This window comes from Zymoseptoria tritici, chromosome 1 (genome assembly GCF_000219625.1).
Source record: "Zymoseptoria tritici IPO323 chromosome 1, whole genome shotgun sequence".
In the NCBI taxonomy this organism is placed as follows: domain Eukaryota; kingdom Fungi; phylum Ascomycota; class Dothideomycetes; order Mycosphaerellales; family Mycosphaerellaceae; genus Zymoseptoria; species Zymoseptoria tritici.
This window is the reverse complement of record NC_018218.1, coordinates 4,134,695-4,158,105: the sequence shown is the minus strand read 5'-3', so window position 1 is coordinate 4,158,105 and position 23,411 is coordinate 4,134,695. Positions and strand designations below refer to the sequence as shown.

General features: G+C 55.0%; 6 protein-coding genes across 6 annotated transcripts; 4 read left to right on the top strand and 2 right to left on the bottom strand.

The window, feature by feature from the left end:
* Positions 1 to 5,301: 5,301 nt before the first annotated feature.
* Positions 5,302 to 6,318, top strand: MYCGRDRAFT_35107 (uncharacterized protein; the record flags this gene model as incomplete). Its single annotated transcript, XM_003857098.1, has 1 exon — positions 5,302 to 6,318. The coding sequence occupies one exon, from the start codon at positions 5,302 to 5,304 to the stop codon at positions 6,316 to 6,318; it is 1,017 nt and encodes a 338-aa protein (XP_003857146.1).
* Positions 6,319 to 6,917: 599 nt separating this feature from the next.
* Positions 6,918 to 7,688, top strand: MYCGRDRAFT_102720 (uncharacterized protein; the record flags this gene model as incomplete). The annotated part of the gene is made up of 1 exon (XM_003857099.1): positions 6,918 to 7,688. A coding segment is annotated over one exon (741 nt), but the record flags the coding sequence as incomplete, so codon positions are not given.
* Positions 7,689 to 9,597: 1,909 nt separating this feature from the next.
* Positions 9,598 to 11,203, top strand: MYCGRDRAFT_53755 (uncharacterized protein; the record flags this gene model as incomplete). Its single annotated transcript, XM_003857100.1, has 4 exons — positions 9,598 to 9,767; positions 10,020 to 10,281; positions 10,593 to 10,980; positions 11,034 to 11,203. Coding segments are annotated over 4 exons (990 nt in total), but the record flags the coding sequence as incomplete, so codon positions are not given.
* A 1,015-nt stretch (positions 11,204 to 12,218) lies between these two features.
* MYCGRDRAFT_89790 (uncharacterized protein) lies at positions 12,219 to 13,791 on the bottom strand (the record flags this gene model as incomplete). Its single annotated transcript, XM_003856483.1, has 2 exons — positions 12,219 to 12,245; positions 12,352 to 13,791. The coding sequence occupies 2 exons, from the start codon at positions 13,789 to 13,791 to the stop codon at positions 12,219 to 12,221; spliced, it is 1,467 nt and encodes a 488-aa protein (XP_003856531.1).
* Positions 13,792 to 14,304: 513 nt separating this feature from the next.
* MYCGRDRAFT_66809 (uncharacterized protein) lies at positions 14,305 to 15,626 on the top strand (the record flags this gene model as incomplete). Its single annotated transcript, XM_003857101.1, has 2 exons — positions 14,305 to 15,377; positions 15,571 to 15,626. The coding sequence occupies one exon, from the start codon at positions 14,310 to 14,312 to the stop codon at positions 15,297 to 15,299; it is 990 nt and encodes a 329-aa protein (XP_003857149.1).
* A 2,891-nt stretch (positions 15,627 to 18,517) lies between these two features.
* Positions 18,518 to 21,167, bottom strand: MYCGRDRAFT_107474 (uncharacterized protein; the record flags this gene model as incomplete). Its single annotated transcript, XM_003856482.1, has 1 exon — positions 18,518 to 21,167. One exon carries the CDS (start codon positions 21,086 to 21,088, stop codon positions 18,518 to 18,520), a length of 2,571 nt encoding a protein of 856 aa, XP_003856530.1.
* Positions 21,168 to 23,411: the final 2,244 nt, after the last annotated feature.

Below are 23,411 nucleotides of genomic sequence, written 5' to 3'. Positions count from 1 at the left end.
ATGAATGGCAACCCAGTAGTAGCTCCCAGCTAACCAGCCCAGCGCAACAGCTCTCCTTGGCGCATGACGTCCAGCCACGTTGGAACATTGCGTGTTCCTGAGGCAGTGTATGAAAGAAGAGAGGCGACGGCGACGGCGAGGTTGTGTACGATATGTGGGATTCCTTCCTCCAGACGTAGTCGTCACTAAGACATCTTGCCATCCTTTCCCATCAGACCTTCGCATGTACCATCGTCTCGAGGTCCCTGGTCGTCAATACAACTTCTGGCCCGGTGTTCCCGATCCCAGTCAATTTGCAAGACAGGTCACAGCCCCATCTCCTAACATTTCCCACCTCCGCCCTGCCTTTTCACCCTCACTCATTCGCTCCCCCTACTCGACGGTGTAGCAAGGCATTCATCATCATACACACACATCACACATCCCCAAGCGCATACTAAGTTCTCGGGTGTCGCTCTCGCTGGTGACGGTCGCAGTCAAGTGTTCTTTCTTGCTCATCCACCACTCCCTCCCTCTGACCTGCACTTCCCTCTACAGCTGCCTCCCATGGCGCGTCTGTTTCATTGAATCGCAGCTACCATTCCCATCTCTGTCGCATTCTGCGACTGCTGATTTCGCCATGGACAGTCCCAGCGGCGAGACCCAGGAGGACTCGGACTTCGACTTCTACTCCAACCACTCTTCATCGGACACCGCCCAGGCTTCACCGCGTACTGACGAAACCGCGATCGCAGCTCCGATGGCCGCGAGCGACCCGCTCCCTCAGGAGGATTCCGCGGACGACTCGGAAGCAGAAATGGACATGTCTCCGGTCCACTCTCCAACCACCTCCTCCCATGCCTCGCCTGGCACCAATGGAACTTCCGTTGCCATGGATGTCGCCGCGGTCGATGCCACTGGCAGTCCCACCAGCCACGCCGGCGTCAAGCGCAAATTGAGCGAGACTAAGAGTCCGGACGCTGACCTTACGGGTGTTCCAGCGGAAGATGAGAATGGCGCCAGGGTATTGAAGCTGCGCAAGCTTGACACGCCTCCAGCGGCGCATGAGGACAAATCTGGAAGCCATCGGCGGATAACAGAACTGCCATTTTCCATCTGGAAGCAGGTTTTCATGCATCTGTCACCGGCCATGCTCGCGCGCTGCGTTCGTGTCAGCAAGACCTTCCGGTCGTGGCTCGTCCTCCAGGACGGAGAAGTGATTGCCAACCCAGCAGCCGCTGAGGACGGAAACCTGCGGACCTTCTTTCCGGACATGCTCGCCCGCTTGTCTCATCCCAGCGGGAAGATCAAGGCGTACCTCAACCTCCAGGAGAAGAAGCTGAATGCCGGACCAACCAAGAAGGACATTGACACCGTTTGGACCAACTCCAAGAGGACATTCTACAATGCATTGCCTAAGAGTCTGCAAGGAATGACCGACATGCAGATGTTGGCCCTGATTGGAGGTTCCTCATGTCAATCCTGCGGTAAGGTTGGTGCGCCATCGACTGCTAATTCCGTCTTCAATGCCGGACCAGGACCCGATGGTGTGCGCGTTGTTTGGCCATTCCGGATTCGATCGTGCGGCAGCTGCCTCGAGCAGAATGTCGTGAGGGTAACAAATCATCACAAAAAGTGCCCTGCTTGCTGTCCGACCTAACCACGTAGTAGGACATTCAAGTGCTGCAGAATCCGACACTCTCTGCGCTAAGATTTGGAGTCGCTCATGGCTTTTTCCGATCCACTGATTTGCACTTCGTCCCCGATCAAGTTCGCCAATTGCCAGGTGGTATCCCTGGAAATCTCAAATTCTCCAAAGTTTATCATCGTGAAGACTTGAGGAAGATTGTAGACGACGAAACACAAGCAAAGACGTTGGGAGAAGCCGCATTGGACGAGTGGCGAAAGGGGCTCCTGGATGCTGGTAAAAAGATAATGAATGACTCTGCGAGGTGGGAGAAGTGGGAACTGCAGATGCGGCCGGGCATAGACTTGGGTCAGATGCTCAGAGAGGATGATCCGTCGTCGTTCCCTCGCCGATATGGAACGACACAAAGTAAGCCTGCCGGGTCAAATGGTCTGCAGCCGCCACTGGCAGGGAACGGTAAGCATGCATTTCTCTGCGAGTTCGCGGATTTTTCTTTCCCGAGATCTCTTCTCTTCCCAAGGTCTTTCTCCCTTGCTCTCGCATTGCGTGCGCTTGCGAACCGTTTGATCTTGCGTGTCAGAACGATTCAAGAATATGGCCCTAACCCACCTCTCGCAGGCACTCACCCTCTACCACAACCTGTCCATGTCTTCGAGAATGGATTCAACTCGCACTTCGAGCCGCCAGGACAGCAACAGCCACAGCCACTAGAGCAACAACGATGGCAGCAGTCTCGAAAGGTGAGAGACCCTCGCGAGGTTTCAGCCGCCCGGAGCTTCAGAAAACTCGAGATTGAGCGCCGGTGCCGAGAGATGGAGACACCAATTGCGCCTGAGTTTCTGCAGCACATGGATTCATTCAACGCCGCTCTGAAGATCAGTCTTCCACTGACTGATGGCGCATGGGAGATGCTGAAACCCAGACTCCTGTCGCAGCTACCACACGCGCAAGAGATCGAGTACCGGAGAACGCAACAGCAGTCATATCTTCAAGCTGGACTGCAGATGGAACCAAACATCTCGAAACCAGCCAGGGAGGTCTACGACCGCGACTACGACCAACTTCAAGAGCCATTACGGAAGAAGCTCGCCGAGTATGCTTCCGACATCATCAACGGCAGGTGGCATGGAGGCAACATTCTCGAGCCAAACAACGTTCCCGAGTTTGCAGCAGACGTACTGGTTTTCGTACACGAAATGTACAATGCGAATGAAAACGAGGCTGGCTCGCCATCGAGTACAAACTTGCCAGACGAGAAAAGGCCGTTCTTATCCCTGGACAACATGAAGTGGTTATACGACAACAAGGTACGTCCACTGACAGAGAGCCAACGACGTGAGCAATTCATCTGCGAGGGATGTTTCCGCGACGGAACTTTCGACGACAAAAAGCCCAAATGGTTCGCCTTTGAGGGTTTGATTCAACACTATGGCGCCAAACACACCAGTGACTTCAGCAAGGGCAACGTCGTGGTCCATTGGCAGACTGCACACTGGCCCGAAGAGCAGATGTTTCACAAAGAACCAGGGCGCTGGCTCCAAGCAAGCCGCCGTCCGGCTGACTTCAAACCGAAGGTGGAAGCCCGGCCGACACCTCCTGAGAGCGCTCGTAACTCTTATGCCTTGCCGCCGCAACAATCGCTGGAACACTCGCGTACCGGCAGCACCTTTCAACAAATGCCCCACGAGTACCCGTACAGTCATCAAGTGCCTACTGTGACAGAGGCACAGGTCGGCCGCCAAGTCCTGACTGAAAAGCTGGCCTGCGACGCCCGCGAGGTGTGGGACGCTTTGGATGGAGTCAAGGGTATCCAAGCTCTGGGCTGCATACGTCTCCAGACTGCCATTCATCACTGCGTTTCACGATATGCACAAGCTTTCCACGACCTTCCGACCTTGGACATCTTCTCGCACGCCCTGGTGAATCAGGCACAGATGAAGCCACTGAGGAAAGCCCATTTGCTTGTCTGCAAGACTTGCCTGCACACTGCAACGAACGGAGCGCCAGACACTGGCGAGTATTGGTACAGAACCTCACAAGCGCCCAAGTACACTGCACTCGAATTGATCGAGCACTACCAGAAAGAGCACAAGTCCGCTGCCGCAAATGGCGTCTTGAATTGGGTCAAAGACATGATTGAGCTTCCAGACCGTGACGAGATTCGCACACTGCTTCACACTCCTGGAATGGACGACGCGAAGCTGGGTCTCATTGCAGCTGCGCTGCCCCATGCCTTCCCTTTGCCACTGCCGAAAATCGGTGTCGTGGCCGATGCCGCTGACAAGCATGAACGCCGCGGGAACGGTTCCAAACACTCTGGTAAAGGCAAGCATGCACAAGGGCAGAAGAAGCAAAAGAATGGCAAGGGTGGTGGCAAGCGTCGGCCTTCGCACGACTCACCGCTACCCGAACCGAACGAGAATGAGTACGACCCGCGTCGGCCAATGTACGTGTCCGTCAAAAACGAGGCGCCAGACCCTGCACAGTTCGACACGGACGCTCGCAAGCCCGCAGATCCTAGCATGTTCGACACGGATGCGCGCTATCCACCGCGAGCCGCCCCTGGCCCCGTTGAACCAGAGACTCTTGCTGCGGTCCTCCAACGCCTTGTGCCTGGACCTTCGGCCCCTCAGCAGCCTTCAAATGGGGACAGACAAAGTCGAAGTCCGTCAGTTGGCCGTCGAGAGCCCGAGCAAGCACCCAGACCGACTGCTTCCGCAATCAATCCTGTAACACAGACGCAGCCAGACTTTTCGGCCATTCTGGCATCTTTGACAAGCCAAGGAGCTGTGACTCCAACGTCTATGACAGCACCAGCTCCCACACAACGATCTGTCAGCACAGCGCATCGATCTGCCCCCGGGGCTTACTCTGAACACCCATACGACGGTGCACGACGCTCCGTGCACCAATACGAGGCGCCATATCAAGCGCCTCTTCAGCCGCATTTGGCCCACGGTGTCCACGAATTGCAAGCAGCTCTCACTGGCAACAGACGCCAATTCGAACACAATCAGCAAGTTCCAGCCCAACAATACAGGATCCAGTACGAAGGCGATCACTATCACGGCCGGCCACAGCCGCAGCAAGTGTACTACAACGAAGCCCCGGTTCACTACATACCACGCCGTGAGTCCGAACAGAGCTACGCCGGCTATCAACAGCAGGCATCAGCTCCACACACAATCTTTGTCGATCAACAAGGCCGCCAACTGGAGCCTGTGCCGACGACAGCGCCTGTACAATATGCGCCGGGACCATCTCCCTACCTCTCACCAGCCGTGCAGTACGCTCCTGTGCACTATGCGCCTGCGCCGATGCAGTATGCGCCATCTCCGTACGATCAACAGCAGTACGACAGACGCCATGAGCAGGCTGTGTATGCCCAGCCGTTGTACGACGATGGGCGCCAGATGTACTACCCTCCTCCAAGCGCTCATCATCCTCGGCAGTAGGGTGTCAGGCGCGGAAGAGCTCGGTCGGGTCGCGGAGGAGGGAGGAGGTGGACGAATTAATAGACATGCGAAAGCGATGAAGGAGTAGGAGATGGGTTCGCGAGCATTCTTCCACAAGCGGGAGGAGGTCAAGGACAGTAGAGATTACGATAATGCCGTAACAGTCGTTCGCGACAGAAGCTTCACTCTTTCCGCTCCATTGTTCGCAGACTCAGCACCATGGGGGCTGAACTGAGTGACGATTTGCTCAGCATACCGGTGAAAGTCCTCGCACATTGTGTGAAGGAGCAGCAGGTGCGGTTCGCGTTTCTGCAGAGTGGTGAAGTGATCATACTGGCGACGGGCAGTATTGTCAACTTTGGCCTGAATCAGCTGGATGGCGAGGGAGCGTTGGTCAACGGGTGGAGGTATATGTATCTGGTACAAGGGCTCATCGCCATGCTGCTTGGAATCATCACCTACTTCTGGATCGTTCCCTTTCCTGAGAATGCCCACGAGGCTGTGCGGTTTCTCACTGCTGATGAGCAGAAGCTGGCCGTGTCGAGGATACAGAAAGATCGCAAGGATGTTCAAGCCGAGCCGTTCACATGGAGGGAGATCTTCCATCATGCGAAGGATGTCAAGGTCTACGGATTTGCTTGCATGTTCTTCTTGCTCAATCTGGTGTCGACCTCATTGAGCTACTTCCTCCCGATCATCCTGCAATCTGGCATGGGCTTCAGCGAGAACAAGTCGATCTTGCTTTCTGCTCCGCCCTACTACTACGCCGTCCTGCCGGTCATCATCTCATCCGTGGTCGGAGACAACTTCAACCTTCGCGGGCCCATCATCGTCTTCAACTGCATCTGTTTGATCATCGGCTTCTGCATGCTCGGCTTCACAGACCAGGTCACGGTCCGGTACATCGGCACGTATCTCGCCACAGGAGCGTACGTGAGCAACTGGGCCGCCATCACGACCTACCAAGCCAACAACATCACCGGTCAGTGGAAGCGTGCCTTCACCGCAGCCGCCGTGACAGCCATGAACGGAGCTGGTGGCATCGCAGGCAGCTACATTGTCCGCCAAGAGGAAGCACCGAGATACATGACCGCGGTGTGGATCTCGATCGGCTCGCACATCCTCATCATAGCGTTCGTTGGGGTGTTCTCGCTGTACTTTCATGCAATGAACAAGAGACAGCGGGCTGGGAAAGCGTTGTTGGAAGGGACTGTGGGCTTCAGGTATACATTCTGAGATGCTGAAACCAAATGAGACGACGACGACAGTGATGATAATGTGGAATGAAGTGCGATCTGCCATGACCAAGATGTCTCCCGTTGACATCTGAATGCACTCGACCAAAGTCTTTGTCGACGTGCTTGCTGAACTGCGCGCTGTGGCCTTCTCAGATTCCCAATGTTATGATCCAGCGCCGATGGTCGTGAGTTCAATTCCAGTGATTTCAAAGTGAGATGTAGGCAAGCTATGGTTTTTCCCAACCTTCAACGCCCGACGGGCTCAGGAACGATTTGGAATATAGCGCCAGGACCATCGACCGAGCTCACGAAGAGCTCAAGGAAGAGGCCGCGATCGATCTGAGATCTGTCGACCGAGCGTGCTCCATTGTAGTGAAGTTCCCATGTGACGTCGAACTGTCGCAGCAGTCGACCGACAGCACCCGAAGGCGCGCCAGGACCGCTGGACACAGATCTGTGTTGTAGGAAAAGAAGAAGAGGAAGTGCAAATTTCAAATGCTAAAGATGAAGGCGGCGCTAGTGCGGGACGGTCCGTGCGTCGATGCCTGCACTTGTGAACGAACATTGCAGCACTCGTCGAATACACTCTCACTGACATTCACAACTCCCCTCCAAGATCGCAAAGATGACGTCGATTGCTGATATTGAGCAAATGAACAAGGTCCGAGTATCCCTCGGCATGAAGCCGTTGGATGTTCCGGGCCAGAGCGGAGCGCAAGACAACGACGACTCCGATTCGGACAGCGGCAGCGGCAGTGACAGCGATGACATGAGCACATTGGAGAAGCGCGCAGCAGCAGCAGGGAGCAATTGGCAAAAGTTGGAAGCAGAGAAAAAGGAGAAGCTGGAACGGCAGAAGCGGAAAGAGGCTGCGAAAAAGGCGCGAGATCAGGCGGCACGATTTGAGAAGTTGGAGGGCAAAGGTCTTGGTGATGCAGATGAGGGAGAGGTTGATACCCGCACATGGCTGCTTCAACAGAAGAAGCGTCAAAAGAAGATTGAGAAAGCGCGGAAGCTGGAGGAGGAACTTGCCGCAAGAGAACAGCAGGCAGAATACACCGCGAAAGATCTTGCTGGCGTGAAAGTTGGACACGAAGCTGATCGGTTTGATGAGCTTACCGGCGAAGCTATTCTTACACTCAAAGATACCGAGATCGGCGAGGAGAGTGAGGACGACGAGCTGGAGAGCGCAGACCTCAAGGCCAGGGAAGCACTGGAAGAGAGATTGCGACTCAAGAAGAAGCGACCCGACTACGATCCCACCGAGCAAGGAGAGCAGCAGAATGTGCTTTCCAAGTACGATGAGGAGATCGATGGCAAGCAGCACAAGCGATTCACTCTGGATGGGCAAGGGACAGCGACAGAAGCAGTGCAGAAGAGAAAGGCTGAGCAAGGTGCGGTGAAAGGCAAAGGCGTACAAATCAGCCTGGACATGCTAAAAGATGATGCGCCGACGTCTGACTATGTCGATCCGTCTACAATCAAAGTCAAGAAGCCAAAGAAAGCCAAGAAGGAAAAGAAGTCTCGCCAGAAGGCCGCTGATGAGGACGACATTATCATACCTGCTCCTGCCGCGGTGAACGTAGACAGCATGGATGTCGATGGTGGAGCTACCACGAGCAAGAAACGTGCTTTCGAGTTCGATGACGATGATGACCTCCAGGCAAAGCTGGCGGAATCTCGCAGGCAGGCCCTGAAGAAGCGGAAGAAGACAGACGCAGCCGAGGTCGCACGTCAAATGCGAGAAGAGATGCCAGTCGATGAGCCGGAGGAGGAAGGCGGTATGATCATTGACGAAACGACTGAGTTTGTGGCAAATCTCAAAAAGCCAGAAGACGAAGAGGAGCGCAGACCACGCACAAGTCGAACACCACAAGCCCGGGGAAACACTGCAGGTGCCAAGGACGAGGACGAAGATGGAGATGTTGACATGGCTCAGGAGTCATATGGAGCTTTGGGAGATATGGATGAGTCTGCCGCCAAAGCAGAGCCATCTAGAATGACAGCCACTGGTCTAGATGATGAAGAGAGTATGGTCGGACAAGGCATTGGGGCTTCGCTTGCCATGCTCCGCAAGCGTGGCCTGATTGAGAACTCTGCTGCGGCTGATCTCGCAGAGAAAGAACGACGCCGCGAGAACTTCCTCACAGAAAAGCAGCACCTGATCGATGACTACGACAGGAAAGCTCGCGAAATGCGTGAAGCCGATCGCCGAAGTGGACGCTACGACAAGATGAGCAACAAAGACCGCGACGACATGGCACGACGACAGAACGAACAGAGAGAGCAATACATCGCGCGTCTGCTCGCGGACAAATTCAACAAGGAGTACAGGCCAGACGTGCAGCTGAGGTACAACGACGAGTATGGTCGGTCGATGAACCAGAAGGAAGCCTTCAAGCATCTCAGTCACGCTTTCCACGGCAAAGGCTCCGGCAAGCAGAAGACGGAGAAGCGCCTCAAGAAGATCGAGGACGAGAAGAAGGAAGAGGCGAGAGGGTTGCTCAGCGTTGGCGACGAGCGCGGTATGGCCAACGTGCAGGGCCGTGAAGGCAAGCGGCAGAAGCAGGCTGGTGTCCGACTCCAGTAGTCTGCTGTGGAGAAGCTCAGAGGTCAGTAAGCATCCACATCCTCCCGCATCAGTCCTCGATATTCATCATGTACAAATCTAGAGTTGCTGGAAGCCTTCTCGGGGTGTGCCACGGTCGCTATGAGGTGAGTGGATGTTTCATTCGTGCTCCGAGCTGGCGTTCGAGCTGGCTGGTAGGTAAGTGGATGTTTTGTTCGTGCTCCGAGCTGGTGTTCGAGCTGGCGATGCGGACGTCCTGTGAGTGCATGATGCTCGTTGTTCTGACCATGCTACCTTCCTTCGATGCTTTCCAGTGAACAGTATAGTCCAACCCGGTACAGTAGTATACCCGGTTGTGGCGCTTCGCGAGTGAAGACGGAAGTTCGATTGGCCAACGGCGCGTGAAGAAGCGGCCACCCGCGTCTGTAGTACCTCAAATACAATCTTCTTTTCGATTGCTCACTCCGACAATCTCGACCACGTCTTGCTCGGTGACATCAACTCGTGAATTGACTCAAGTTCCCAACAAGATCGTCCTCCTGTGTTCCCAATCGACGCGTTGGAAAATCTGGTGGCCCGTGCTCCTCACCAAGGAACCTCTTTCCATGTGAACGGCCGCTCCCTGGACATCGACAACATATTTTCTCGACCTCGACTTTTTCTTCATCCCAAGACACACTTCTACGCGCCTGATCTATCGCCTCCATCATGGCGCCCTCAAATAGCGGTCAGCCCATGTACGGCAAGGACGAGAAAGTCCTCTGCTTTCACGGAGAGCTCCTGTACGAGGCCAAAGTCCTCGACAGCAAGATCAAAGATCCGAACGACAAGAAGGACGGCTACGTCTACCGCGTGCACTACAAGGGCTGGAAGAACACGTGAGTATCTTGTCTTTTGCCCTGTTTCCGTCTTTTCACCAAGCCGGCAGTTTGGCTTCTGGGCGGATCATGGACTGGTCTGCTCGCCTGAAGACAGCATGGAGAGCAGTGATCGGCTTGAAAGATGCAGACCTATCATCGCAATGCTTTCATGATGCTCTGCGCCAGTGCGCTTGACGTGCGACGGCTTGCAATCATAATTTCATCTTTGCGAGCACCTCCGTGAATCCTTGCTAACGATGATTTCTACAGATGGGACGATTGGGTGCCTCAAGAGCGCGTTCGCAAGCTGAACGATGAGAACAAGGAGCTGGCGACGAACCTCCGAAAGGACATGGAGGCCCAGCGCAGAGCAAATACCGGCAAGCCTTCCTCTACCTCAACAAGAAAGCGGCCAAACGGCTCGGTCCTGACGGCTTCTTCAGCTCGCGGCAGCGAGGATCGCAGTTCTGCTGTACCGCCACCTCCGCCTCGCGGCACTAAGCGAGGGCGTGACATTGAGGGCATCGACAAGGTAAGGTTTATCGCGTGTTTTGCGTGATTTTTGCTGGCGGCATTCCAGCGCAGTACCACGCAGCAGCGGCACGACAGCGGTCAGCAAGACACGATCTGCTGCGGGTTCTCTGACGAGGAATCTCGTTTGCTATGTGTGTTGGTTTGCACAGACCTCTCCTGCCTCGAAATGCACAAACTTCGGTGTATTGATTGGGTGGGGCGGGGTGGCTCCTGGCTTCGATCTTACCACCACGACCCAACCCGAGCGGCAAAATGGGGCGCTGCGGTACGCATCGTCAAACGAAACGTAAGGAACTAACGAACTTGCAGGAAGAAGAGTTCATGCGTCGACCCGCCGTCCGACTCTTCATCCCCGACACCCTCAAATCCATCCTCGTCGACGACTGGGAGAAGGTCACCAAGGACCAAAAACTCGTTCCCATGCCCGCACCCGTGTCCGTCAGCACATTCCTCAACGACTACTACGAATCGGAGAGCATCCATCGGAGACCGAATTCGGCCGATGCTGAGATTCTCGAAGAGGTCATCGCCGGTATCAAAGAGTATTTCAACAAGTCTCTTGGTCGCATCCTTCTCTACCGATTTGAGCGTCCACAATATTTCGCCATTCACAAGGAGGTCGAAGCAGGCTCTGGTGAACACGCCGGGAAGACGCTTTGCGATGTGTACGGGTGCGAGCATTTGCTCAGACTATTCGGTAACGATCTTTGGCACTTTTGAAGAGGTCTACAGTGCTGACAGTACCCTCAGTCTCGATGCCGGATCTCATTGCCCACACCAACATGGACTCACAAGCCGTCGCTCGTCTCCGTGAGGAGCTGGCCAAGATGACGCAGTGGTTGGCGAAGCGCGTGGACAAGTATTTGGCGGCTGAGTACGAGCATGCCGGTCAGGACTATCAAGACATGGCGAAGTCAAACTCATAGAGGCATACGTTCCAGCGAGTGATCAGAGATCAGAGGCGATAGGCCTGTGAAGTGCATTGGCATGGGCGAAGACTCGGCGTTAGGGTACTTTATGCGGTGATCTGGCAGAACTGTCTAGCCGCAGGTGGCATGCATGATGGGAGTTTTTGGGAAGCCCGGGTGAAGCCGCAGAGTTTCATTTGTTATGCTAGAGATATGCGGCGTTCGCAGACTGCTGCGAGCGATTGTGATCGCGAAAAGAAAGCCTTGTCGTAAATTTCCTCCTCAGATGCGGAATCGCTTTAGGCCATGCCGCGGTGGTGAGGAACTTTTGTGCTGATTGACATCCTCGTCCTCTCCAGCGTTGTGCTCCAACGATGCGCGGATTGTTGAGTGAACAGCATAGCCGCCTCCCACAATAGGATCAGGGACACGTTGTGCCAGTCTGCGTCTAGCTGACGAATGTCGAAAAGATCATGGGACTGAAGATTGTGGTATGCTTGAGGTGTCCTCGTTCATCGTCGCTCTCGCTCTCGCTCGACCTCGCACTGTGCCCGCCAGTGCCCGTACCGCATGAGCGCTCCATCACTCCTCAAGAGCTCTGCGTCTGATCTGCACTGCTCGCCTTGATCGACCATGGCAGTGACCAGGCCACCAAGGTCCTTGTCGTGCTCACCCAACAGCCTCAACATGCATCCTTCGCAGAGCTTCAGGCCGCAGCCTTCATCACCGTCCTCGGGATCCACGGCAACGCATGAGTACGTGGCCAAATGGAAGCAGACATTGCAATGTTTGTCCAGGCCATTGTAGTCATCGTCCAGCAGGCGAGCTGTTGCAGCAGCCTGCGCCTCATCGCTGTAATTGATCCCAGACATCATTTCCATGTCGTGGCATCTGCAGTAAAGAATTGACGACCTGCTCATTGTGCAAGCAGAGCATAGCCTCGTGTTCGGTATCCCTGCTTGAGCGTAGCCTCCCGAGATCTCCACAAAGCCACTGTATTCCGGGATGTTGGCAACTTCTGGCTGCTTCATTCCAATTCCGGTAATTTGCATGTCTGGATACTGACAGAATGTGCAATTTTCAGCGGAACAATTAAACACCATTGGGTGGCGGTAGTTGGTGCTTATAGGGCGGGTAATCTGAGAAGTGCCACGAGCCACTTCGACGCTGTCGAAAACACTGTCTCTCCTCTTTTGAGCGATTGCTGCAGCGCGGTCTTGGCTTGCAGGCGGCGCAGGCTGAGGCTGTCTAGCTTGGGACCTCGCCGGATGGAATGAGTCGATGATTTTCGGCGCCGGTGCGTTGGGCATGGTGCATGGTAACTTTTCGCGCTTGCAGGTCCGGCATGGTCCAGTGCTCAGGTTGACTGGGTAGATACACTTCCCGCCGCTGTAGGCGCACTCCCTGCAATCCTCGGCGACTTTCGTCTTTCCTTTCCTGGATGGAATTGCGAGAGTCGGGACGTAGCGAATGTTGTCTCTGGAGTCATCCTCTTCAGCGTCTTCCTGAGCTCGCATGATCCCGATTCGTGGAATTATGCCTCCATCTTTGACCGGGCCTGCGACACAGCGATGACCGTCCTTAACGCATTGCTCGCAAGCCTGTTCGTGGTTGCGCGTATAGCTATAGGAGCACAGCAGATTCTGTCGCTTGCAGTCCGTGCACCTGACCTTGCGGGTAGGAGCAGTGATGAGATCGCAGTGAAGATTGTCTTGAGCACAAGCGTGGCAGGGCCACTGGCTATGGTTCTCCAGCAAGCTGCATTGCGAGACACCCTCCGCTCCCTCGAGGTGTACACATCCCCAGCAGCTTCTAGCGATCGGCTTGTTCTTGAAGCTTTTAGCTAGTGCGGCCTTATCGATAGATGTCGTCTCATCCCGTGTTCGCCGCCAGCGACTGTTGCGACTCTTGCGACTGTTCTGTTCTTGAGCCAGCAGTTGAGATGCGAGATTACCGAGGGCAGACTTGCCTTGCTTCGTGGAGAACTTCAACGTGGTAATGAGGTCTTCGGCAGACTCTTCGTCCGCAGACAGTAAACGCGCTCGTTTGGCTTGATGCTCGCTGCTTTCGTAAGATTCTTGTATCAGGCTACTCGTCTTTCGCTTGGCAGTTGTATGCGGTCGCGAAGATAAACCATCGTCCACGGCTTTGACAACGTTCGTGTCTCCGGTGGTATCGACCAAGCTGCGCGAGTCGACCGAATGGTTTGGCGCCACATCATGGCCTGGCGGACCACCTCCGAAGTGGGTCTGGTCCGGAGGAGGCTGTTCGAAGATAAAGTCCTGCCATGCGAGTTCTGGCGGAGGAATATGGGGAAGTTGTGTGCTCCCCAAAGTAGTGTCAGTGGGCGGATCACCTAGATCGTCGAGATACTGCATCATTGTCTTGAACTCTCCATCGTCGACTGGCTTTTCGCTTGCGATCTCGATGCCCGTCGTCTGAGGCGATACTCTGGCACAGTCCGAGGATTCCACGTGCGTGCTGTCGTCGACGCAGATGGTTGGGCGGCCGCATTCAGCACTCATCACGGGTTGATCAATGTCGGGTTCGATGACCGTATCCGTTGGTTCAGCCATGATTCCGCCTCCCGCAGTGTCCATGATTTGCTCTGCTGAGATGTCTGGTCCGTGTTCGTGCGTGGAATGTATAGATATTGAAGGATGAGTTGAAGTCTTGAGAGGAAGTCTTGGAAGGAGAAATCGATGTTGATGTTGAAAGAGAAAGGGAATCGCCATGGGACTTGTCTTCATGTGTGAGCATAGGACGTGCCCTTCTGCTTATTATAAGGAAGCATGTGACGATAGAAGACATGCTGAAGAAATGTCCGAATCATTCACTCGGCTTAGCACTACAAATAAGCACGTGGTGAGCTCCTGGACTGACTTTCGTGGGCAGAGTGAGCTTCTGACAAAAGTTGCTCGACGTGGGTTCGGCGTCGATGTCTGATGAGATGAAGGTGTCAAGATGGGAACGATCGCAAGTGAAGCTGATGTTGGCAGAATGTCGGCATCCCGCTGACGGCGTCCGTGCGTCACGAGAAAACTCTCTCTGCAGCTTCCCATTCTTCAACTTTCTCCTGCCATCATCGACCTCGCTCCAAAAATGCTCTCCGCTGTTCATGGAGCTGTACCTGATCCGCCATGGTGAGACTGTCGACAATGTCGGGGGCCTCTACGCGGGTGTCCGTGACTCTGCTCTTACTATTCATGGCGTGGAACAAGCTCGCCATCTCGGTCAGCACCTCGCCGGCCGAGGCGTGATCTTCGACCGCATCTTCGCTTCAACTCTGTCTCGAGCCTTCAAGACCGCCAAAGCGATACAGACTGCTCAGCCAGACCCAGCCGCCGGCAGCGACGAGTCAGCCATTGTTCGAAGTGTCGAGGTCATTCAGGTCTCACAGCTCATCGAGCAAAACTTCGGATTTGCGGAGGGCATGTCCTTTCAGACTCGTACGGATGCAAACAAGACGGGAAGAGAGGCGTATCGCGACCGGCACAAGGATGATCCGGGCTTCGTTGACGTCGAGTCGAAAGAGTCGATTGACAAACGGGCGGACATCTTTTTGAACGAGCATCTCTTGCCATTGTTCGAGCTGCCCTCCAAGACCAGACCTCGCGCTGTGGCAGTCGTCTCGCATGGCATACTCCTGTCTCATCTGTGGCGACGCTTGCTGCTGCGTCTTCCGCCGAAAAGCGTGACAGTCGCGCCGGAGGTGACCGCCCTCAGAGGAACTCTAGTACTGCAGCATCTTGGTGGCTGGAGCAACACTGGCTATTTACAGCTCGCGATGACCAAGGACGAGCAACATATCGTTCCAATCAAGCTCGATGCGTCGTCACCAAGGCCACCAGTACCAGCTGACACAATCGAAGCAGTGACAGACGAACCACTTCGAACCGAGCAAGGGAAGGACAACGCAGGACCTGGAGATGCCGTACGAGAGCGACCTTCGCGCATGATATTCGGCTGGTCGACGACCATCGTCGCCGTCGACAGAAAAGACCATCTTGTTGGGCTCAAGAGACAAAGAGGAGGAATCGGTCGGTCTGCACACGATGAGAGCCAGAAAAAGCTGACGGGCTTCTTCAAGAAACAGCGGACTTCCTGAGAGCTGGAATCTCAAGGAAGTCGGAGAATTGGACGGACATGATATTTTGGTCGGCACACATTGTCGCACGACTCCCAGGTACGTTCTTTTTCATTCCTTCTCCTTCCCTCCCTTTAATGATTAGAAACCTTTACCACACAGACCTGATCCGAATGCTTCAAAAGAGCTTGACGATTCACTATTGATCCAACTGCTGTATGACAATTTGTGTCGCTACCTCACTTCATTTCGCAGACGACTTTGCCATTCATTTGCTGACTATGGCTTTCAGGTACCAGCCCACACCGAGAGCTAGATCACAGCATAGCTTGTATGATATACCACGAAGACGCCACCAGGCACCATGACCACCATCTACTGCAATCTTCACTTTTGCCACTTCGTTTTGTCGTACTGACCACGTCTCCGATGCTAGTGCAGTGGCATCGATCGCAAGAGGACGCGGCATCAGATCGCATAGAGAGCGCCACGTGCTCAATGTCGCCACCTCCTCTCCCACACACATGCACCCACGTCCAGCATCTACAATTGAACTGCCTCTCCACGATCTGCGACTGCCCTTTTTGTCACTGCGGTCTCATGCGGCAGGATGCCGGGTATGTCGGCTGCGATTGCATCTCAATTCTGAAACTCGTGTGTAGCCATCGAGCAGGCTTGGAGAAGCAGGTTACCGGATCTTGTGTTATACAGTGGCCAATGCTGCCGTGGTGACCATGTTGTACTGGGCTACGTGCCCTGTAGTCATGGATGACATTTTCGATGATCGGTAACACGCATATCGTTCGTCATGCATGGCTCGCTGAAAGATGGATCGTGAAGATCGCTCTTAGCGTAATCATTGATATGAGAGTAGAAGTCGCAGTACTACCGTCGCGCACTATTCACTGCTCAGCCTCGTTCGACCAATGCACAGCTTATACAGAATGTCGAGAGGGCCTCATGTCACAGGCGATAGTGTTGTTCGCTGGTTTCGGTGGTGCTCCTCCACTTGCTTGCACAGATTTGCCTTTGCTAGCGGCCCAGCCCCGTGCTTTCACAATATCCGCCAGGGATTCTCACCTCACTTCACCTCTAACACATGCACTGCTATCGACCCTCACATCTCCACCAAACACCTGCATGTACGCACAACGCCCGCGATACCACCAGATGGCGCAGGCGTGTACGCATATGGACTTACGCGTCCAGCAAACAGCGTTGCGCAGGTGGGAAAAGTCCATGCTCGAAAGCGGCCTCTGCAGCGTCCCGGCGAGCAGGAAGCCTCATGAAAGAAATCACCTGTACGCCAGTTGTACGATGACATGCCGTGGTTTCGTGCAGATTGGTGTTCTGATCATGTGTAATCCATGCGAAAAGGTGAGTTGTGGTGCAAGGTGAATTGCTCGTGTCACCGAAATCTCGGTGGCTGGAGGGCGGCCGGCGACCAACCCCTCCATAACTTGGAACTTTTTCCCAAAGACAAACAAACGCTTCCATCACTCTCGTTTCTTCATCAAACAGTCTTCTACCAAGCAGACTTTGCATCCTTCACAACGGTCTCATCACCAACCTCTCCATCCATCCAACATCATCAACAACATCATCCAAAACTACTCAACATCATCAAGATCAACATGCGTTTCATCCTCGCTGTCGGCGCCGTTGCGCTCGTCACCTTCGCTTCTGCTGAAGTCACTGGTGGTAAGTCAAGAGTCCATGTCATGAGTGCGCCGATATCAAAGACGACCACTCTGCATCATCACCACCTTGCGCCATTGAAGAAGAACATGCGCTGACCACTCTCGCAGAGCCCACAATCCTATGAACGAAAGCGCACACAACGAATACGAATATTGACTCATCAAACAGTGACTGTCACCAACACCGTCACCGAGTGCGGAGCAAGTGAGTGCGAAGAAGAAGACACCTCCGCATCATTACCATCATATCCCGCTGCACTCGCTCCACCCGCTCCGAATCAAGATCTGAAGAAACGAGACGAGCCCAATGCCCTTTCCGCACTTCTCGAACCGCCCGCAAATGCCCTTTCCGTCCTCGTCGAAGCCCTGTCCGGTCCCGTTCCCTCATATCTTGCGAGCATACTTCCCACTTCCCTGGCGGCGAGCGCAATTCCCACGAACGGCCCAAACACATTGACTCCCTCCTCCATCCCGAGCGCAATCCCCACGTACGGTCCGGGCGCAGTCAGCTCACCTTCACTTCCCACAGACCCGGCTCCCAGCGGCCCAACCGACACGGCTGTCGCTCCACCACCCGTCGTCGTCACCAGCGCCACGACTCCCACCGCCGCGGCCTCCGTGTCCGTCACCGAGACTCCGGTCACTCCTCCCGCTGAGAGCGCCACTCCACCGGCCGGCACCACCCCGACCGACACCGCCGTCGTCCCTGCTCCGACCACCGACACTGGCAGTCCACCAGCCGGCACTCCCACCGAGGGCAGCTCGGCTCCAGCTCCTGAGACGACCACTCCCGCTAACGGCAGCGCTCCCGCTTCGTCCGGTACCGCCTCCGCCAGCAGCACCGACGACGCCGAGACTGGCAGCAGCAGCGTCACGGCCGCGACCACCACCGCCGCGCCGCCCGTCAACGAGGGTGGCGCCGCCGACCTCAAGATCTCCGGTGGAATGGCCGCCGGTGGCCTCGTCGCCGCCATGCTGTTCATCTAGACTCACCCAGTCTGGACAACAACCACGACACCAAAGCTGAGAGCACAGCACTGAAACAAGCTCCACACTACGGCGTTTTCATGACTTATTTTGGGGGCAATGACGATGCATATGGGTTGAAGCGAACGGTGCTAATGGCGTACTACGGAACACACACGATGGTATACCCCAGCGTGCGATCGAATTGACAACGAGGAAACACTATTCACGAAAAATTTCGAGGGGCGTTTTTGCATGGCGTGCTGGTTGGAGCTTTTTAATCACAGAAGGCCCGGCGTGGGCGACAAGCTGTAATTGTAACTAGCAATGGGAACAACACAAACGACCTTCAGAGATGATTTGATTAATCTTGGCATGGGTGTGCACGTTGCGGTCTCAATGTGAACTCTCGTGAGTGAAGTACTGGTATTTCCTTTCATGAGCTATCGAGATTGATGGTCATCGTCCAGCGTGACCTGATCAAAAGCTATATGCCTCACTTGGCATGCTCATCTCTCATCATCATCGTCATCACATCAATGCATCCATCACATCATCTCCTGATTTCCTCCCTCAAATCACAATATACTCCCCATCAACCCGATCCATCGCCTTCCTCCACCGAAACGCACACCCATACCTTCCCAACCCCGTCCTCGGCGTGGTACTATCCCTCCTCCTCGCATTCACCTCCGCCTGCTCCATGCCAGGCACATTCGGTCCCACCTCCGCCCACACCCTCTCCAACACCTCCAAACTCGACAAGTTGTTGTAAAATCCACTCTCGATTTGTACCTCCACGCATCGCGTGCGAATGATGTTCCGGTGGCCTTCATCGACGCACTCGGTGCCCGTGATGAATAATGGCCAGAGGAGGAATTTGTTGACGCACGAGGTGATTTCCAGCGCGGAGATGTGCGACAAGGCGGAGTTGACGTATTTCTGGAAGTTGGGGTGGGAGGATGGGAGGAAGGGGTGGCCGAGACGTTCGGTGTAGAGCAGAGCGGAGTAGCGGAAAGACTCGTTGATGTGGAGGAGGTCGCGTTGGCCGACGGCGAGTTCGGGTGGAGAGGTGGAACGGTGATGAGGTTGAGGTTGAGAAGCGTTGGCGTCGCAGGAGGGAAAGGAGGTGGTGGTCGGAGTCTCCATTTGCCAGGCGTGGAGTCGAGCGCGGATGTCGTGCCATTCGGTCCAGAATTCGTGGCGGTCGTCGGGCATGGCGCCGGGAGTGAGGATTTCTTCTTCGGCGCTGCACACGGTGGAGTTGGAGTCGGAGTAGGTGGGACTGCCCCAGTTGTTGGCGTTGTTGTCGAGGTTGGAGAAGTCGATGACGGTGTTGTTGGTGGAGCCGCGTTTGGGCAAGGTCGGTCGAATGGGGAAGGCGGTCGTGGTCGAGCGGTACGTGGCGTCTTGACGGACGGGACGGCCTTGAGCGAGGAGGTTGAGGCGACCGAGGCGAGCGATGAGTTTGAAGAGACGGCCGTCGCAGCCGGAGAATTGTTCGAGAGCGCCGAGGTTGGCGGAGTAGTCCAGCATGTCTAGCGATTCGCCTTTGATCTGCGTTTCGCGGTCATTGACGGCGCTGGTCATGACGTCGAACCAGATGAAAAACATCCTCACCCAGCCGGTGAAGTCGGATTCGGTCGTGGGGTCTCGGAGAGACAGCAACTTTTGCACGCCGGCGAGTTGAGTCTTGAACTTGCTGAAGCCCGAGTCGCAGACGTGGAAAAGGCAGAGGATGAGCAGAGTGGCCAGCACCGAGTCATCTTGAGCAGCGCGTACGTCGGTGAGTTGCATGTTCAACTGATCGATGGACATTTGCTTGTAGCATGTCTCCTCCGGTGTGGCTTCGTTCCAGTCTCGTGCCTTGACGTTGTCAAACGCATCCGTGAGTTCTTCCACGAAGCCAAGTCGTCTCGGTGGTGGCTCCTTCCTCATTCGGATGTTGTTAGTAGCCAGTGCTGCAATGGCGTTTTGCAGACACTCGTTGTTGACGGCGAGCTGGAGAATGTGTCTTCGGTAGGGATTCTCCGGCCCATCGAATGCGACGAGGTATGTGCATACGTGTCGGTCGTAATACTCCATCAAAGACTGCAATCTTGGCGACATGTTGAAGAATGGAGTGCTGAATCGAGGGTCGAAAATGTTGAGCTGCTTTTGCTCGTTGTGATTCTGGTTCTCATCCTGAAATTCGAGCTGGTCAAATGGATTGAAGTTGTATGAGGCATCCAGATCGGGACTGAACAGCATCTCATCGTGGCTCATAGTTCCGGCATTGAAAGAGTCCATCTCATCCGGAAACGATCCGATGCTCCGTAATGAATCAACACTCGAGCTCAGTCCATCGTGGTAGGAGTCCAATTGCGGGCAATTTATGCTCTCAACAGAGTGGCTTATTGCGTGATGGGGGTAGGACATTGGTAAATATGAAGGAAATGGCTCATTGAAGGCTGCCGATCCTGAATATTCCAAAGGCGAATTGAGCTGCTCATCGAAGGGAGAGTCAAGCGACGATGAGGATCGAGGTCGACCGGAGGCATCTTGTTGAGGTCCAAATGTAGTGAGGATGTGTTGCAGCGAATGATGGCGGAGCGGAGAGGGTCGAACGTGAGAGTCGTTGGGTGATGACTGGAGGCGGTCCTGATAGTTGGGAATCTGCCATCCCTGCTGGCGTGCTTGTATCGTAGGTAATGTCGGCTGAAAGCTCGGAGCTGATGTGCTGCTAATGGGTGCGGACGTCGGAGGAGAGAATTGTACCTGGAACATGGAATTCGAGCGAGGTGTAAAGTCGGTCGAGTTCTCCTGTTTGACCTTGCTGATCGAGCTCTTCCTCCTTGTACGCTGCTCATCCGAACTCTCGCCAGATTCGGCATTCTTCCCGGCGATGGGACATGACAACCCCCGCAGCTTGCCTCGACTTGCAACACCCACACCCCAGGTCAACGTCGTCTTGTATCCGGAGCATTCTTTTCCAATCTGGATGCATTGAGAGCAATAAGGTCGTTTGCGATCGCAGGGAACACAGCGTCTTCTGCACGAAAAGCAGTCATCCGTCGCACCACTTGCTGCGGTTCTTCGTCTACGCTTCCGCGGGGTCGCTGCAGGCGCCGTATCGATAGCCATGGGCATCGCCATGGTCGTCATGGCGGTATAGAGGTTGCTGGCCGTGTCCAGCGTGATGTCAGACTGCGATCTCAAGCGTTGAGAAGCGTGTCTTGGGGAAGAGTGCGGTCGGAGTGGAGTAGATACAGTCGACAGGATTCGATAACAAGCACACGATGCCCGTTAAGGTTCAGCGTGAAATGCGTGGAGGCGAGCTTGACAGCTTCTGCCGAGCTAACAACGGCGAAAGATTGGTTGAAAGATGTGCCCCAGTCTGGTACTCGCGAGATGGGATCGTCGGTCTTCGGTCCGCCACTTTTGTTGCCAGAACCAATGTCCCCAAAGTTGGATAAGCCGTCGATGCAAGTGGCACTGATTGACTGGTTCACGAGCGGAGAGCGGATAACTAGCAATCGCAGGAGCGGTGCGCTGCGGCTCCTTCTTATCGACCCGAGGCGCCCTCACGGCTCCTCCAACACGCCCGTCTTCGGCGTCTTGTGACGACGGCACACCGTCAACATTCGCCTCGTTATCATTGCTGGGCTATCTCGCGTCCGAGGCTAGGTGGAGGGCAATCAATATTAATTGCTAGGCGCTTTCGTCCTGGGCCGACATTTCGGGTACTGCCCTGTCGGTCCTGCGAACCGCTCAGCAGGGTCAAGCAATGAATGCACCAGGCTAGTAGGCCAAGGCAATGACAGGGAGGGATCTGGCACACGCGGTTGCGTCGTGGAGATCATGCAGACGAGCAACGGGTAATCGTTGGAGCTTTGCCATCTTCGCGGTGTCTGAGCGATGATCACCGGTGTCGTGCATGGAGCCGTCGAGGTTCGAAGAACGCCACGAACTCTACCCACCAATAGCCAATCCGACACTTGGCTGCAGTTTCCTTGTAGGCGACCACCGACCACGGGCATCCCTCTTATCCTGGCCGTGTGGACGTGAAAATGAGAGTGCCGCGGCTTCTGGAAGCTCCGTTCTGCCTGCTCACTCGTTCGTCAAGCCGTGCATGACAGGCTCGTGCTATGCATTAGACTCGATCTAAATCGCGGAGCAACTACTAACGTGGGCACTACTATCCGGTGGGGCTTTCTCGACTGGTTGGTGGGCGAAAAAAAGCCACACAGGGACTGGTCTGGTATTCTGCCAACTTGGCGAATAATGTATGATGATGATGATGATGTTTGCGCGGTACGCGGAGAAGCTGAGTGGTCGTGGCCATCGCACTCGTAATGCGGACCGTCGGGCACGTCGAGGTACCGCTGCAGTTGGGCGACGGGCGTAGTCCAGGTACGGTGGTGCGACGGCAGAGTTGTCGTGCGAATGAGAGAAGGGCATGTTTCCTGAGCTCCGGCGATGTTTGCGGACGGACTGCTCTTTGTCGAACCAATTGATGTTGGTCTAGATGCCGCACATCGCCATCATGTGCTGTGCTGTGCTGCGGTAGTATCCTTTGACTCAGTAGTACACAGGTAGTCCGCACTCCACAGGTACCTGACCTGGCAGTCGAAATGCACACCGCGCAACCCCACCATTGTATCTATGGCTCGAGCGCTGGCTGTTCGCTTAGAAGATCGTCTGCCTCCTGCCGCGATTGTGCCATGCGCTCCGCCCGGATGGTGGATACCGACTGAAGGATTGTCTCCGTGCACAGTGCAGCATGCCGTACCACTTTGCCATCACATTGGTGGAGTCGAAGTGGCAGATTGGTGGTGTGGGGAGGTCCGGTCCAATTCCGTGTGGTAGTTGACAGCATGATACCATGGAGCAGTCGAGATGCTGTTAGTGGTGGTTGGAAAAAGCACTGCAGGGCACACGATCATCCCTCCGGCAAGGACAGGGACATGTGACGGTAGCCCATGCACGACCAAGTATAAGCCGACTTGGGCCGTGCGGGCACGCCAATGGGAAGTCGACTCTGGTACGAGACGAGGACAAAGATACTTGTTCTTATGCAAGGCAAGTCAGCAATACTACGCGCACAGTGCTGTACTTCACGTCAGGTACCGCTGCAGCGCTCGTGACTTCACTTGCATGCCATCTCGGACTCTGGCTGCGGGGATCCTGCTGGATGGTCTCAGGCAGAGACCCAAGATCCGAAAGGACTGTTCAAGGACCCACGAGCAATTCCTCGAAAAGGCAAAGGAGGCTGCCGTCCCTTATCAGTTCCAAGAGATATGAATCTGAGCGACTTCCACTTCAAGCGTCTGGGCACTTACGAGTCTCTACTTTCCACCGCCATCGGCCACTCCGTGCGACAACACATGGATCCTGGATGTTCGGACATCACCGATGTCGCCCTCGGAATCCTGTCTGTTGATCTTGGCCGTCTCGTTGTATCGTGTGGCGGTATGAAAAAAGAGTG